Source organism: Anolis sagrei, chromosome 1 (assembly GCF_037176765.1).
Source record: "Anolis sagrei isolate rAnoSag1 chromosome 1, rAnoSag1.mat, whole genome shotgun sequence".
NCBI classification, from domain to species: Eukaryota; Metazoa; Chordata; class Lepidosauria; order Squamata; family Dactyloidae; genus Anolis; species Anolis sagrei.
Window position 1 is genome coordinate 118,119,920 of NC_090021.1, and position 18,953 is coordinate 118,138,872.

The 18,953-nt window shown below is 39.1% G+C and overlaps 1 protein-coding gene across 3 annotated transcripts in view; it reads left to right on the plus strand.

Annotated features, from left to right (window-relative positions):
- Positions 1-18,953, plus strand: part of KHDRBS2 (KH RNA binding domain containing, signal transduction associated 2) — a 410,517-nt gene that overhangs the window by 339,917 nt on the left and 51,647 nt on the right. For all 3 annotated transcript variants that reach the window (XM_067468040.1, XM_067468036.1, XM_067468041.1), the window contains exon 7: positions 5,178-5,260. In XM_067468040.1, coding sequence (XP_067324141.1) covers positions 5,178-5,260 — 83 coding nt within the window. The remainder of the gene's footprint in view (positions 1-5,177; positions 5,261-18,953) is intronic.

The window sequence follows — 18,953 nt, forward strand, 5'->3', positions numbered from 1 at the left end:
ACCATAAACCTTTCATTTCAAGCACCTATCCCAATAAAAACCTCATCTGCAGTAGTTGAAAGCAAGACAAAGGGCAGCACCAGGAGAGATTCTTAGGAAAAGGAAATCTATAATTACAGAACCACCTCCAAAAAAATAACCCTGTTTCTCTTCTCCATCATAAAAACTCCGCCTAATTCATTCTTGTAACCTTTCTGCTGTAGACTCTGCCTGAGGCAACAGCTTGAGGAGTCAAAGTAATGTCTTTGCTCGGTGGAATTTCATTCCTTTATAACTCAGTAGGTAGTATGTAATTTTTAATGAATCTAAGGCCTCTTTCACACAGCTGAATACAATCCCACGTTATCTGCTTTGAATATATGGCAATGTGGACACAGATAACCCAGTTCAAAGCATTATTGTGGGATTTTCTGCCTTGATATTCTGGGTTATATGACTGTGTGGAAGGGCCCTAAGAATGCAAAATAAAGGGTTTTTAGGAGGGTGGCCCTTATTATGTTTGGAAAAACTGAAGATGTAGCAGATGAAAAATAACCAGGTTTGGAGCTGGCTTAAACAGTTGCAAGCTGCCTTAAACAGTTTGATGCATATGGAACAATCTCTGTTGGAAGCAGTGTAAAGTAGACTTTGTACAATTGCTAATTTGTTTGCATCTTTTCTTCATTATGCTGGAGAAGTTGAGAGATGGGGATATATTTGAAGAGTCTGTTGTTGCTATCCAGCAGCTAGGGTAGATCTTTAGGTGGTTAGCAATGACAAATTGCTTCATGCCTAGGGCTTTTCTGATACTACTGCTTGCAACTTTTCTGTGTTAGGGTTATGTGGCTCTACATGATACCTAGATGCTCTGCTTATACACTCCCATGTTTTGACAGCAATAGCATCAACATTCTTTATTTATTTATTTAACAAATTCTTACCTTGCTCTTCGGCCCAACAAACTCCCACAGCGGCTTACACAAGATCAATACCAAACGAGATAGTCCCTGCCTGCAGCCTTATAATCTCAGAGATATGACGGCAAAGCATAAAGGTGGGGTGAAGAAGAAAAATAAGGAACTACAGATATCAGTTTTTAAACTGAGAGGGGGGAGGCTTTCATACACATCCTCCCTTTCATATCACATTTTCAGCCTTTCTCTGTATAGATTGAATACCTGAAAATGAGCATGATTTGTTTTCTTTTGTCATTCCTTTCTCCCTCTTTTCTGTCATATCAATTGAGCACATACAACCCTAACTGCAACCTTCACTGGAAACAGTGCTCAGAGAAGTGGCATCCAGTAGAGTTGGAAAACAAGTAGCGGACTGGTTGGAGTGTCAGTTTGCGCAATGGCAAATGGGCCTCCTTAACCATTAGACAATATTTTTTAAAAATGTTGATGATCTTTTAGTAGCTTGAAAATATAATAGAAATTCCAGTGTTATTTTTGTATGCAACTAAATTGTACATATTGCTATTTTATTATTTTTTAATAAAATGAATGATATGGTAGCCTTATAGGTGTGAGTGAGCCCCTTTGTCTCCTGGCTCTCAGTCCAATACTGTGGAAAATACCTGCTTTCTAGTTGGGTACATCTACACTGTTGAAATAATGCAGTCTGACACCACTTTTAACTGCCAAGGCTCGATGCTATGGGATCTAGGGAACTGCAGTTCTGCAAGGTCTTTATTCTTCTCCACCAAAGAATTAACTTCATTAATTTCACAATGTAGATGCACTTGTTGTCCTACTACTGTAAGGTGATGTAATGGCTCCTAACAGACCATGAAGGGAAAGGACAAACCCACTTCAAAAGGGTAAATCTAAGATTATAGATGTGTTTCACTTTGTTTATAGGTTGCCTGCAATCTTTTACACAGATCCAGACTGCAATCTTATACATTATTTTTGGAAAATATTTATGCAAATGTTCTTATGCATTTTTGTGTGCTTTGCTCCTAAATTGCACTTATCATACACTACTTCTGCAAGCAGTTTTCCCTGTATGCAAACATTTAAATGTGGCTTGAGGGAATGCCATTTTTGTATCGCTTATTTATTACAAATATTTCTAACTCTGAAAATGGCATATAGGAACTACACATTCTATGGGTAAAAACAGAATGTAAATGAAAATGTAATATAGATTATTTAGTTCCTATGACCTTGGTGCTAGAGATGTCCCTACTCACAAGAATAAACAAAATAGATTACATTGATACGGCTGCACATGCCTATAGTTTGTTTCTCACATGGAGAAAGCCTTATGCAATTATTTTCTGTCAGCTGCAATCCTATTATAACAGACTGTTGCCAAATAGAACTGACTCTGTGGAAGATGAAATGTCTTTGAGATGATGTGAAGGTTGACTTGTTTCTGTTGATGTCTCATGACAACTCAGACCACAAAATTCAGTGCAATATAACCGCCTTTACTAGAGGTTATTTATTTTTATTTATTTTTTCAAAATCTAATCCTGCATTACTTCACAATGTACACACAGCATACAAAGAGACACAAATTCACACATCTCATAACATCAGACAGGCACTTTACTAAATCCTATAAATACTAAAATAAAAATGATTCAGTCCTCATTTCCAAGCAACCAAATCTGTATCATAGATTGTTTAGAAATACTGGAAATATTACTTGAAGGGACTTAAACAAAATCTCCAGTTTTGATATGCTGGTTGGAGTAATCTGGGAATTGTGGCCCAAGACAAAAATTTTCTAAGCATTTCCAGAGTGGTGCGTAGATTGAAACACATAATTTTTCCAATTTTTCACATTTCCTAATTCTCTTTAAAAGCTATTAGCTCAAAATGGTAGGAAAACATATTTTAGGATTAAATCTATTGAGAAATGTATACTGTGAGAGAAGATATTTCAGAGTGCATTTTTTCTAATTTTAAAATGAAATATGCATTTAAATACCCTTTCAGGATGAAATGGACTTATGAGTTAATACATTTGTGAGTAAAATACACATCTGTCTGTCCCCATTAAAACTACCTCTTCCTAATTAAGCAACACAAACAACAAACTCAGGAAGCAACATGTTCAGCAAACATGTATTTAAAAAAAATAAAATCTTCAGGATCATCCTTGAAATCAACATAGATAAGGCCAGATGTATTTCCTTGAAACTTGGATTCCAAAAATATAAAGCCACCAATAAAATGTTCTTGTACTTAGCTTCAGAGGTCTTGAAGACAACCATGGAATACTGCTTCATGTCCATTCTGATTTTTTTCCTTAGATTTTGAATCACTTGGGTCTTAATTACAGAGTATCATAGAATTATAGAGTTGGAAGAGACCTCATAAGCCATCCAGTCCAACCCCCTGCCAAGAAACAGGAATATTGCATTCAAAGCACCCCGACAGATGGCCATCCAGCCTCTGTTTAAAAGCTTGCAAAGAGAAAATGCCTCTAGAACATGGCCATATAGCCTGGAAAAACCTACAACAACCCAATAATAATAATAATAATAATAATAATAATTATTATTATTATTATTATTATTATTATTATTATTATTATAACTAGAATAGTATTCCTATCCATGGGATCTTCTGAAAGCACAGCAGTTTAAAGAAGCAGACACTTAACATTCAGGAGATTCTCTTACAATTCCAAAGGTGTTCTGAATAAGAGTTTAATTTTTCTGACCTTTTTAACATTCTTCTCCTGCAGTGCTTTCCACAAAAATCATGAAATGCACATGTCCTCCCAAATGTCACAATTTTCTCTTTCTTATATAAGGTATTTAAAAAGACACAAGTTAGATTGGGAACTTTGCATGCCTGTTTTTAGTTGTATCGTGTCTAATTATACAAAGTATTTTCTCCTTCCTCCCCACCAGACACTTATCTCTTTAACATGCAAATAATCCTAGTACATGCCTCAGGCACTGTAATATATAAACCTGATGATCACAGAGTCATTCCTGAGATTGTAATGGGCTAAAAAACTAAAATTGAAGGAACCCTTATGGGAACAACATTTTCCCTAATTTCTTTCACTTTCAAACACTGTTACCTAGCCAGATAGAAGACAAAGAAAAAACAGATGACAAACCTTGCCCCTAGTTCTCAGAAAGATCAGGTCCAAATAGTGAGACTAAAAGCCCCTTTGCTGGACTTACTCAGCCAAATCAAGATGTTTATTCCCTAAGCTATCCATTTTGATATATACCTCGCTTTCTCACCTTTGCAATTAGAACTCGATAATATTAAAATAAATGTTAATAAATGTTAATGCTACCCTTTAATGACAATCAAAATCTGATGCCACAATCTAATGCTATCTAATAGTAGAGCTTACCTGAAGGAGAAAGTCTGAGTGGTGTACAAGGTGGCCACTCAGGAGTGGTTTCTCCTATCCTTCAGACTGATATAGGAAATTGGAAAATTGCTAAAATTATTTGAACAAAACTATGGAGAGGTTGATCATCTTTACATTTTAACCAATATTCACTTTTAAAATTCAGTACTAAGAATTTTTTTTTAAAAAACGAGAGTACTTCTCAAAATACCACTCACAGTAATGTCATTTGGCTACTTCTGAATTAGTAAACTGTACAATGGTTGTGGCAGAAATAATTAAAATAGAAAATAGTAATGAATGTTCAGGAAAGCTAAAAGGTATGCATTCCAAACTACATTTATAAATATTGTGTCCTTTTCCTAAAAATCAAATCAGTAAAAAATAGAATGAAATTGTGTACTACATGCAACATAAAGACTTTCTTAGTTACATGAATGAGAACAATATACACTTCCAATCATTTGTTACCTGTGTGTCTATTATTCACCTCCAGATATTTTAAGAAGTATTTCTATATTGTATCGCAGAGAAAACAATGGCATTCATTCTAACTTTCTTGAAATATTATTCCTTTAACAATGTGAGCTTTATTACTGTAGTAAATAAAATGAGGTTCAAAAATAATCCTTTTGAAATACATGTTTCTGCAAATAGTTTGGATTCAAGGTCTTTCCTTCTATGTATAGAAAAGTCTGTTCCATCTCACCATCCATCCCATTATGAATTTTCTAAGATCTGCTGTCCTGGATGTTGTTGTTGTTGATGATAGTGATGATGTTGATGTTGATGATTTTCTATTTCAGCCTAATGCTTTTCATAATGTACCTGCCTCCTAAATTAGATTGTTGTTGTTTTTGTAGGGATATGATGATGGATATGGGGGTGAATACGATGAATCAAGTTATGAGGCTTATGATAACAGCTATGCCACACAACCACAGAGGTAAGTTGCAATTGATGATTAATTGTCTCACGGATAAACTACTGTATTATAATTCTGATCTACTGAATTGCTTTTAACATCAGTTCTAAATGCCCTATTAGAAGGTATTGCTGAAACCATTTCTCAGAGCATCTCAGTTCTTCTTAACTATACAATAAAATAATTCAAGTGATGAAAGATTAGCAGTGAGTTTGCAGGTATAAAAGCATCATATTTTCCAAGACCACACTGGAGGAAATAACCACTTTTCAAAATTGGTCATCACTTATGTCTCACTTAATACTTGTCAGATGATGATGATGATGATGATGATGATGATGATGATACATTTTATTTATTATCCGCCTCTCCTGATGGCTAGAGTAAACTCGATGGCTAGAGTAAACTCGTCGATTCAGCAAATTTCCCTGTGTAAATCTCAACAATTATCAATTTCTTCAATTTCTTCTAACAATTTCTTCCATTTATCCAACTTAATTAGATCCAAGCAGAACCTTGAATCCTATCTGTTGCTTAGCCTAAGAAATCTTAAAAACAGCCCAAGACTAAGGAATGCAGTTGCCAAAATTATTCCTTTAAGAAATTTATGACAACCCACACACACTATCCATAGTATGCCTGTAACTATTTATTCCATGAAGTTTCAGCCACAGGGTCCTGCTCAGAATAGTCTCTCTTCAGCAGTTCTTGAAACCACCTATTAATAACTATATAGTAGCTTGCTGTATAGTACTTGCACTAATATTCTCTGTAAAACCAGATAACACTGATTTAATATTTTACCTTTATTGGAAGGCTCAAGAAAGCAGCCAACCACTGAGATTGAATTTACAATCAGTTATTGCATTTGGGGGATTTTCTCCCTAGTTATAGCATTTTCATTCTGTCATTATGTTCCTGCCGTCTGCTAGATTGTTACACGGTGTGTCTTTGTTTCCAAAGCCTTTATTGAGGCAACGGGAATCTTTCTTTCATTCCCCATTTTGTTCTTCTGGTATTCAAAAAACCCTTCCATTAAATCAACAACAAAATTACTTCTGGAATTAATGAGATTGGCAGATTTGGTATAAATAAAACACAGACTGTTGGCATTGTTGAGAAGGGGAGAAAAATCAGCAGATGAAGGTTTCCTCCTGTTTACCTATAGTGTGGCAGGATTTATTTGAAATTAGGATAGGCCAACCTTTTTAAAGAACAGCTTCCAAGATGGTGTAAAAATATACAAAACCAATTAAAGCATCCATCATGATGACAAATTTTTATTCTTAAAAAAGAAGATGATAAAATCTAATACTTAAAATATATGGCTTTTTTGAATATTAAACTCATGTAAAAGATTGCAGTGTTTATCCCAGGTGAACTTCTGAACCATCACAGATGGCAAAGCATTCATTCTAGTTAGTATTCATGCTCTCTTCTGCAAGAGGGTTTCACTGAAAGTTTTGAAAGGACTTTTAGGTTGTTGATATGGGAATAGGTTCTCCATTGGGGACTTAAATCTCTAGACCAGTGGTTCTTAACCTGGGGTCCCCAGATGTTTTTGGCCTTCAACTCCCAGAAATCCTAACAGTTGGTGAACTGGCTAGGATTTCTGGAAGTTGTAGGCCAAAATCATCTGGGGACCCCAGGTTGAGAACCACTGCTCTAGACTGGTGATCTACTTTTGTTGATGAGATAACAAGGAAATTTCAGCAGAACAAAAAACATCATTATTACTGCTACCACTCCTGATAATACATTAGAAAATATGAATAATAATTTTAATACACATTTCAGCTGTGTGAATGGCTTCATAGATGTCTCTCAGTAATCCTTTGATCAGACCTTCAAAATAGAGCAGAAATATATCAACCACACAGATAGTTGGGTGCAGATTTAATCATACTTAAAGTAGGCTCATGTGTAACAAGTTATTCTTGATCAAAAGTAACTCTCAATGGATTCAAGAGGTCTCCTCTAAGATTAAAGCTGGTTCTATTCCAGGGTTTTGAATCTCATGAAAAATATTCATCTGAGAACATTTAATAACAAGATGTTACTCACAAATTGTGAAGTCAGAAATAAATTATCTCACATTCACACCAGATGAGCAGTCCACCTTCAGGAGGCTTTACATTTGGCCACACTCAGTTCCTAGAGCAACCTATGTTTAAACTTGTTCAGATACTTCCTCCACTCCTTCTGCTCGCTACCACACTATCAAGCTTCGGCCTATAATGAAATCCTGGAAATGAAAGGCCGTAAATAGGAGTCATTGATCTCTAAGAAAGGTAAAAGGAGGTAACTTGGGAAAGACCCAAACTATACCCTTTTGCGGTACTTGTAACAGTAGATCATTCTCCCTTCACCCTTACAAAAAACTTGATTACACTCTTTTGGTAACTCTGTGCGATCAGGAAACACTGAACTGTCATGTCTTTGGAAAAACTTGGAATAGTCTCTGGGGCTCACATATATCTACTGAAGGCAAGCAAGAGTTATGGATCATGTTGACTGGCACATAGGCCATGAACCTTTATTAAATACATCCTAGGTGGGTTTGGAAAAAAAAGCCCTATAGGTAAATATTTTGGGCTCCTCCACATGACTGGGACTCCTGAGATAATCAAGAAACTCCTTGCATGGAATAACTGACCACACACCTCACTCAGTGGTGAAAGGAAAAGTTAGTTGGCATTACACAACTGTCTCCTCAAAATGTAAGATAGGTTTATTCACTTCCTATTGGCCTTCTCTTAAGTAAGATTTGGGCTGGCTCACCCAGAATGGTGGATGCTCAAAGAAATTGAGTCATGCCAAACCCTAAACATAGTTTTGTATTTTTAAGTTTTTATCTGTAATTCTAAAGTTAATAAAAGTTCTAACCAATTGTAGCTTAGAAATGCCATTATTTTTACAAGAACTCCCAGAATTCCTGAGCCAACGATAAAGATAATACACCCAATGAAGTTCTGGCTTCCTATTTATCAGCAACAGTGAATATCAAATTCATTTTTATTATTTGAAATGATGATGATTGGATTTTGAAAAAGTAAAATGGCTACTATAGAAATATGCAGTATCCTTGGCAGTAAAGGGTGAATAGACTTCATAAGTTAGCTAAACATTAGCCAGCTCTTTGTAACTTGTGAATGTCAACTTTAATTTAATATATTTTCTTTCTGGAAACATTATGGCCTTGATTGTTGTAATTCTTAAACAGGGATCCAAGTTTATTAGATAGCCTCGAAGACTAATAGGAATTTAATTTCTTAGCACAACTTCTCCTGAATGATATAAAAGACTCTCTCTGTGTGTATGAATGAATATTCTTATAGTAGTCATTTTATACCTTCCAGTTCCAGTGATTTCAAATAATAAAAATGAATTTTATATTCACTGCTACTTCTAAATGGGATATTCACTGTTGCTGATAAATATCTATATAGATATATACATATATACAGTATATTCCTTATTATATTTGCCAATATATATTTTCAAGATAACATACTTAATACCAAGTTGTACATCCTCAGGACTTAACCGTTACTTGCATTGCAACAGGATAATAATTTCTCCTCTCTATTAAACTCTCTCTCTCTCTCTCTAAGATTCCTTGAATATGTTTAAACAAATATGGAAAAGTCAGATGTACTATTAATTTTTTAAAAAACATTTTGTTTCATCCATATATGCAATTAAACATGGAGAGTGAAGATCAGATGCCCTGTTAATCTCTTTTTAAAATTAGCTTCCAAAAATAAATAAGCATTAAAAAGTGGCATCATAAGTAGCAAAATATATGAAGTAATAGTAAAATAATATAGAAGACAAATATTTGTCATCAATATAAATAAGCAAAATATGTTTGAAGATATAAAGATACAAGTTAGACAAACAACAAAGCACTACAGGATATTAATGTGCTTTCATGTGAGCATCGCTGATCAGGATTCAGAGTGTGCCATGCTTTCTTTCAAAATGCTACAAGCAATTAAGTGCTCAAGTAATTAAATTTAGTTTCAACCTCCCTTCATCAGTAATACTCAACATCCTATGATACCTGGAAATCATTGGGTGCTATATAGTCCTCATCTGCTTTTTTTTTATTGGGGTTGTTGTTTTATTATTATTTTAATTTTAAATGATATTCATTCAGGTTTTAACATACATAAAATAAAATGAACAGTAATACAAGAGCAAAAAAGTAGAATATAGAAATACAAAAAAGAATATCTAATGGAATGGGGATTCTTGTTTTATATTTATTATTTTGTTTGTTTTGGAGACATTTAATACTTCGACAAACCCTGGTGTTCTTCTGAACATGCCAATACCTTTCTCTTATTTTTTAGACTGATTCTGTTTTGGTTGTCATGAAGGCAGTTTTTGCTGTTGAATGAGAGTAGAGAAAGTTACAGGTGAATATAAAATTTTCATCTGTGAAATACTAAAGTATATGATACTTTGATCTCAGCAAACATTTGGCAACATTTCCCATAATAAGCTGGTAAAATGTAAGCAGGTTCTACTGATTTAGGTGGCTCCAAGGGCCCATCCAGACAAACCCATATTCCGGGACCTGTCTCCAGTAAAAACCAGATTAATTTGGAACAAACCAAGGTTAATTAAATACCTGATAAGATCCGGATATTAAGGTAAGATCCAGGTCTTGCCAGGTGTTGGCCCTGTGGGGATTTGACCATTCCCAGGCCCAATCCACACAGCTATCTTAGTTTTTTGGCGTCCTGGAGCCTGAAAGACAGAGAGGGCACCCCTCTCTCCCTAGCCCAAAATTTCCTCCTAAAAGTAAAGTTAAAAGTACCTGGTTGCCATAAGTCCCTCCTCGCACCCTCCTGGCATGAGAAAATGATGCATCAGGAGATGGGAGAAAGGGAGGGGGGAGGAGAAGGAGGAGGAGGGATTTTCTCCTTGCCCCCCCCCCCTTTCCTGATGCACCATTTCCTGGCACGAGGAGGAAACTTATGGTGGTCAGGTAATTTTACATTACCTTTAGGGAAAAAAATTTTGGGGGGGGGGGTTTCCAGATGTCTGCATGCCCTCCTGATTTTAATCAGGATTGCATGGAGCCTTCCCTCCTCTTCCCAGGAAGGCCCAGGGTTGGTTTTTTTTTTTTTTTTTTTTTTTGGAGGTGTGGGAATGAAATCCACACCAAAGTGAGTTTTAAGCCCCCTTTGTCATGGATTTTATTCCTGTCTGGAAGCACCCAAAAAGTTGATTGAGCAACTACAATATTGCTAAATATGTGTCAGCTTTTGATGACAGCTGTAAGCTCTCTAATGTCTACCTTTGTTATAAATGACTTGGATAAGCGTTTACTTGAATATTTACAAATCTGCAGATGGCACAAAGCTAAGAGGGATGGACCATATAACATATAATAATGATTTGAAATAATTAAGCAAATGCCCACGTGTCTTCTCCCCATCCACAGCTCCCCAAAATTGATTATTTTTTGCCCTAAAATCCCCTTGAAACATGGTGTAAAAAGTTATCTTGCTTTGGAACCTTTCTGGAGCATTTTAGGTCAATGAAAGATCATTTCCTCCCAACAGAATGTATACTAGTAATCAACTTACTGGTACAAAGTGATTTCCAGTTGGGAAAAAGTTATGCCACTTCTATTCTGTGTCCAGTTTTGGTCACTACATTTTAAGAAGAATAGTGACAAATTACAACACAGCCAAAATTTGCACATTTTCTCATAAATTAGAAAACTAGAAAGCTAAGTAGCTACATACTGAGTATGGAAGTGTTAATTTCGATTGAAGACTTTTAATGCTTAGCCCTTTAAAGTCTAACTTTCACTCTTGAGTTTTCAGCCATAGATGTGGGACTGAATTGGGATTGCTGCCACTTTTTCTGACAAGCTCTTTACCTTTAAAATTTAAATAGCAGTCAAGCCATGTATAAATATGTGAGAGGAAATCATAGGGAGGAGGGAGTAGGCTTGTTTCCTGCAGCCCTGGAGACTAGGATGTGGAACAATGACTTCAAACTACAGAAAAGGAGATTCCACCTGAATATTAGGAAGAACTGTTCAGCAGTGGAACTCCCTGCCCCTGAGTGTAGTGGAGTCTCCTCCTTTGGAGGCTTTTAAACAGAGGCTGGATGGCCATCTGTTGGGGGTACTTTGAATTCAATTTTCCTGCTTCTTGGCAGGGGGTTGGACTGGATGGCCCACAAAGTATCTTCCAACATTAGGATTCTATTATTCTAAGGCTGGCATGACCTTTTCATAGTGGGGAATAGGTATAACAAATGAAATTGGTTCAATGCAGATGGCAAAGAATTTTGTCTTGTTGATTTTTATAAGAATTTACCCAATTTCAAATTTCTTTTAGAAATTTTGAAGGAAAAAGTTGAGCTGAAATGCTTTGAATAGTTTAGAAACTGAAACTAACAGATATCCATACCATGTACTGCAAGTCGCTTCTGGTGCGTGAGAATTGTCCGTCTGCAAGGACGTTGCCCAGGGGACACCTGGATGTTTTTGATGTTTTACCATCCTTGTGGGAGGCTTCTCTCATGTCCCCACATGGGAAGCTGGAGCTGATAGAGGGAGCTCATCCACGCTCTCCCTGGATTCGAACCTGTCAGTCTTCAGTCCTGCCGGCACAAGGGTTTAACCCACTGCACCACCGGGGGCTGAGTTAGTGGACACCATAGTATCCTCATCCAGGTCTGTGACCACAATAATAACATTAATTTATCATAGTAACCTATTCTCAATTTTTGCAACCTGGTGTCCTGAAGTGGTTTTTTTAAAATATAAAACTATATTCCTCAACCTGCACTGGCCATAAATGGAAGAACTTGTAGTCCATGCCTATGATTTTGCTAATCATGATTTTGCTAATGCTTAGGCAGAGACAAGACAGGTTCACAAGTTAATGTTTAGCCTATTATATGGCATCAATATCTGTATGAAGCCAACAGATGGATCAATGATTATATTGTTTTGATAATATACCATACTTCTTATTTCTTTCTGCTGCACTATTCCCAAAGTTTTAGTAGCATGTGCTGTATTATGAGTTGCTATATTTCATTTTGGCTTTTGTGCTTATATCTAAGTTTTCATAAATAAAGATTTTCACATACTTTATTTTGAGACTATGGAATGAATCAAGTTAGCAGGTCTAAAAGATGACATTTTATGGGTCTTCACAGCAATCCATTTATGGCATTCATCATCTAAAACTGTTTTGAAATGCCACCTTTCATTTATTTGATTCAATGAGCACAACTCTATTGAATATAATATCTGAAGAAGATACGTATTTTTCCTCTTATCAATCATTTATGATCTTTTTGGTTCTTTAAGTTCTCCTTTTCATTTTAGATCTGAAGTATTATACCTGATAGTCTCACCAACAAAGTATGCTGGGTTCATTCTCAAGGTGTGGTACTCTTAACTCCATTCTGTTTTCCCCCACCTTTGTCCTCATATGTTCAGGTCAATTGACTACATATTGTTGTTGTTTTGTGCCTTCATGTCATTTCTGATTTATGGAAACCCTAAGGTGAACGTATCATGGGATTTTTCTCAGCAATCTTTAGCCAGAGAGAATTCAGCATTGGTTTTACCTGAATAAAGAGAGGAGGTTACTCAGGCCCCTTCCACACTGCCCTATATACCAGGATCTGCTCCCCGATTATCTGCTCAACCCAAATTATCTGGCAGTGGAGACTCATATAATCTAATTTAAAGCAGATCATCTGGAATCATATCCTGGGATATAGGGCAGTATAGAAGGGGCCTTAGTGGATTTTCATGGCTGAACAGGCATTCGAGTCTTGGTCTCTAGTCAACATCCAAACATAGATCAACATCAAAACCACACATGCCAGATATGACTACATACGTTTAAATAGTTTTAATGTGTTTGATTTTAATTCTGGTTTTGTGTCAGCATACCCCTTTATTGGAATTTTCAGACATTTTAGACATTCTGCTGGGCTCCTGCTGACAGACTTGAAATAAACCTCAAAACTATCTCCCTTCTATTGAGAAGGAAATGCCTAGATCAACATGTGTCTGGTCAACCTTTCTGTGTGAAGGAGTATGCGAGAGGCTTACACTGAATGCTAATCTAGACCTTCTCACTCTCAGCCCATGGCACATTCTCTATCTGACTAGTGTTCTTCCTTCCTCAACATCAGAACTCTGATGTCAAAGTGGGAAAGGCCATGGCAAGATCCATGGGGGAGCTGAGGAATGTATCTAAGAGTAATTAGTTTAGTTACTTTTAAGAAATTAGAAAGTAAGAAGCTATTTTAAGGTGTATTATAGTGGCTAATTACTTTTGGGAAAATTCAAACTATAATTACTTTTTAAAATAACACCACAAGACATCTCCCTTCTTAGCCAATTGTGCCTCCTCCATCTCCTTCCCCCAATACTGCTCATCGGAAAGAAGTTAAATATGTTAAAGGACAGAAAGCAAATTAGTCAGACATTCTGACCCCTTCTACACTGCCACATAAAATCCAAATTATCTGCTTTGAACTGAATTATATGGCAGTGTAAACTCATATAATCCATTCAAAGAAGATAATGTGGATTATCTGATTTGAAAATCTGGATTAAATGGCAGTATAGAAGGAGCCTCAGTGGCTTCCACCCACATTTTCTCATCATCGCCACAGATGACCTTTGGATGTAGACTTGCACGTGGCTACTTTTCATAGGATGAGTGTAACATATGGGTAGACTGCCAGTTTTCTACCTGCAGGACAGTTTTTTTCTGTTCTGAAATATATAGCTCAGGAATCTTTGTCCCATGATGACTTGTCTAGGAGCCTATTCTTTCTAAATCTAGATGTATTTAAGGACTAATTGTAATTTTACATCATGTGTGAATTGTATGTGGAAGTTTTCTGGCATAATTGAACTTGTGTACATTGTCCACAAACTTTTCCACAAATGGCTCTAAAGGACCCATTTGATTCATTGTGGTAGCAGTCACACCACCCAGGTAACTTTAAATTAAACCTGATTATAATGTTGTTGTTGGAGGAGGAAGAAAAGGCAGTTGCAATTAAAGCATTTACATCTATCAAATCAGCTTAACCATGTTGCCATGAAGCATGCTTTCCTGCAACATCATGGTTTCTAAACTGTGAACCAGAGCTTCTTTATTTTAGCTTGAAATTTAAATATTTTAAATAGGAATATTTGACTGGCAAACAGCTATCACTATTATTTATATGCCATTTCAAAATGTGAAGGTTAGTCAAATACATTTATCTCAATTGGGTGATATTTATGCCTCCAAGCATTCAAATCCCTTGAGGCAACACTTCCATAGAAAGTTAATTAACAAGTTCTCACTAGAGGATTACCTGGGGGCACTACAGCCTATTCACATTTACATACAAATCCCCCCATTATACTGTAGGTATGTAATACTTTCTTTTTTAAAAAAAAAAATGAGTGGGAGCTTATGTTTTGCTTAGATAAAGCAAGACTATTAGCAGCTCAAAGAGCTTTCTCTTTCATGATGAATATTGATTCTAAAAGACTCGGAAGGTACCATTCCAGGTTGAGAAAGTGGTGAATGCCTCCAGAAGTAACAAGGGCAGCTATTTCTTGAATCCAAAGAAGATATTTTATTATAGGTAAATATTAAGAGCAAGAGGTGAATTAAACTCAAGTTGGTGTTCATCTTCTGCTCTCTCTGCCAAAATTCATTGCTTCAGTATTGTACAAGAATTTGGCCTCTAAGTTTAATGCTGAGATTCTTGTAATGATGAAAAGTGTATTGAAACTCCTGTGCCAAACATTTTTTTTCTAATCATAAAGCCATTCTTCATTAACCATTGCTCTTTGCCTTTTGGATAGTCCTTATCTGAAATGCATCTGAAAAAGTGAAGGTGGATACATGAATTATTTATTTATTTATTTATTTATTTGCTATATTTGTATACCGCCGTTTCTCAGCCTAGCCGGCGACTCAACGCGGTTTACAACATAATATAACAATCCACAGTATACAATTAAAAGCATAAAAAACATAAAAACACAATTCATACATCAATACCAATCCAGTTCGATTCTTAACTAAAAAACATGATCCAGTTCGTCATCCATATTGCCAATCCTTTAGTCAGTCACCATTCGTTGCATTGGGTTAACCAAATGCCTGCTTAAACATCCAGGTCTTCAATCTTCTTCGAAATGCCATCAATGAAGGGGCTGATCTTACCTCCAAGGGCAGGGCGTTCCATAGCCGCGGGGCCACCACAGAAAAGGCCCTGTCTCTCGTACCCGCCAGCCGCACCTGTGAAGCAGGCGGGATAGAGAGCAGGGCCTCCCCAGAAGATCTTAGGGTCCTGGCGGGCTGATAGGCCGAGATACGTTCGGATAGGTAAGTTGGGCCAGAACCGTTTAGGGCTTTAAAGGCCAACGCCAGCACTTTGAATTGAGCCCGGTAGCAGATCGGCAGCCAGTGGAGCTGGTGCAGCAGAGGAGTTGTATGCTCCCTGCGCTCCGCTCCCGTTAGTATCATGGCTGCCACACGTTGGACTAATTGGAGCTTCCGGGCCGTCTTCAAAGGCAACCCCATGTAGAGAGCGTTGCAGTAGTCCAAACGGGATGTAACCAGAGCGTGGACTACCGTGGCCAAGTCAGACTTCCCAAGGTACGGGCGCAGTTGGCGCACGAGTTTTAACTGTGCGAATGCTCCCCGGTCACCGCCGAAACCTGGGGCTCCAGGCTCAGTGATGAGTCCAGGGTCACACCCAAACTGCGAACCTGCGTCTTCAGGGGGAGTGCGACCCCATCCAACACAGGCTGTAACCCTATACCCTGTTCGGCCTTGCGACTGACCAGGAGTACCTCTGTCTTGTCTGGATTCAATTTCAATTTGTTCGCCCCCATCCAGACCGTCACAGCGGCCAGGCACCGGTTCAGGACCTCGACAGCCTCCTTAGTAGCAGGTGGAAAGGAGTGACAGAGTTGGACATCATCCGCGTACAGATGACATCGCACTCCGAAACTCCGGATGATCTCACCCAGCGGCTTCATGTAGATGTTAAACAACATGGGAGACAATATTGAGCCCTGAGGAACCCCACAAGACAAAGGTTGTGGGGTTGAACAGGAGTCTCCCAGTAACACCTTCTGAGACCGACCCTCGAGGAATGAGCGGAGCCACTGTAAAACAGTTCCTCCAAGACCCATTCCCGCGAGGCGTCCCAGAAGGATACTGTGGTCGACGGTATCGAAGGCCACTGAGAGGTCCAGAAGCACCAACAGGGACACACTCCCCCTGTCGAGCTCCCGGCGCAGATCATCCACTAAGGCGACCAAGGCTGTCTCAGTACCATGCCCCGGCCTGAAGCCAGACTGTGCCGGATCCAGATAATCCGTGTCTACCAAGAATGCCTGGAGTTGTGAGGCCACCACACGTTCCAGGACTTTGCCCAAAAAGGGGAGATTGGAAACAGGCCGGAAGTTGACGAATTGAGTGGGGTCCAGTGATGGTTTTTTCAACAGTGGTTTTATTACAGCTTGCTTTAAGCTGGCTGGAAATATGCCTTCCCGAAGGGAGGCATTAACCACCACCTTCACCCACTCGGCCAATCCCCCTCTGGCCTCCTTCAGAAGCCAGGATGGGCAGGGGTCTAGGATGCATGTGGTAGCTCTCATTCCTCCAAGCACCTTGTCCACATCCTCGGATTGAACTAATTGAAATGAATCCATCAAAACCGGACAAGCAGATGCTCGTGTTACATCCTCAGAGACTGCCGTTAATATGGTGTCCAGACCAGAGCGGATCAAGGCGACTTTGTCTGCAAAGAACTGAGCAAAAGCTTCACAGCGAGGTGCCGAGTCATCAGGGCACCCATCCTGAATGGTGGGTTTTAACAGGCCTCTGACAACTCGGAACAGTTCAGCCGTACGGTTCTTTGCAGACGCAATAGTGGCCACAAAGAAGGTCTTCTTTGCGGCTTTTATTGCCACGGCATATGCCTTTAAAAAGGACATAAACCGTGTTCGATTTGGCTCACTCGGATTCGAACGCCACACGCTCTCTAGTTCCCTCTTCTTTCGCTTCAACGCTGCCAGCTCCTCAGTGAACAAAGGAGCTGGTTTAGCTCGGCTACTTGAGAGGGGACGTTCTGGAGCGATCGTGTTTATTGCCCTAGTCATCTCCCCATTCCAGAGAGCGACCAGGGCATCAACAGGATCACCAACCGAGGCGGCGGGAAATTCCCCAAGAGCCGTCAGGAATCCATCCGGATCCATAAGCCTCCTGGGGCGGACCAACTTAATGGGTCCTCCACCTCTGCAGAGATTAGGGGGTGCAGTTAATCTAAAGCTGACCAGGTGGTGGTCGGTCCATGGCAACGGAGAGATGGATAACTCCTCAACACCGCCACCTTCCTCCCATCCCTGGCAGAAAACCAAGTCCAATGTATGTCCAGCACTGTGGGTGGGGCCAGATACCTGTTGGGACAGCCCCATGGTTGCCATGGTAGACATGAAGTCCTGAGCCGCTCCCGATAGGGTGGTCTCGGCGTGGACATTGAAGTCCCCCAGCACAAGCAGCCGCTGGGACTCCAATGCCAGGTCCGAGATCACCCCCGCTAGCTCAGTCAGGGAGTCTGTAGTGCAGCGAGGTGGACGGTACACTAACAGAATCCCTAATCTGTCCCGGTCACCCACCCTCAGGTGGACGCATTCAAAATTTGTTGACTGCGGGATGGGGGCCCTGGTCAGGAGAATGGAGTCTCTATAGATCACTGCGACCCCGCCTCCCCGCCCCCCGGATCTTGGTTGGTGCTGCACGGAGAAACCTGGCGGGCAAAGCTGGGTCAAATTCACCCCTCCAGCTTCGTCCAGCCAGGTCTCCGTGATGCACGCCAGATCTGCCCGTTCATCCAGGATTAAATCCTGGATGAAAGCTGTTTTGCCATTGACAGATCTGGCGCTCAACAGCACCACCTTCAATCCGGGGGGACCGCCAGCCTGGTTACACCAATTCACCATATCAGGAGACCGAGTTGGAGTTACTAATGTTGTTGTACGATCCCTAGGCCGAATTCGAGGTCTCCTTTTCCCGTATCTCCCCATCCCCACCACGACTTCTATGGGGGCTCCCCGACCAATGGAACACCCTCCCTCCTCCATGATGCAGTCTACCTTCCTATTTTCACCCCATGCTTCACTGCTGGTTATATGATTTATCACCGGTTTAACTCGCACTGAGATCTCCAATTCACTCCCCTCCTTACCTCTCCCGTAGGCAGCTAACAGCAGTGTTACAAGATACCAGGAGAATTATTGATGCTCTGTTTCAAGATCCTGGTTTTTTCCCCTAGCTTGCCTAAAGCCCATCAGTTTTTTACTTACAAAAAATATTTTAGTGACTTAGAATTGCTGTTTGAATGCAATGTGTAATATATAGCAATATTTATTGCAGCAATAAATAAAGAGCCCAAAAAAATGTGTGGCACATGGAATCACCTCCCCGCTCTTTCTTTTTACTACAGCCATCCCATCTGGTCACTGCACTCAAGAGTGCTGCTTTGTTTCTCACAGATAGTCTTATGTGTCACCACTACTATTATCGCCCAATTAGTCAAAATCCCATTACATTTCATAGATGATGAGGAGAGGAGATGGAAAATTTAAATTTCTACCTGTTCCAGTTACCTACCTTTGCTGAACCTGACTCTG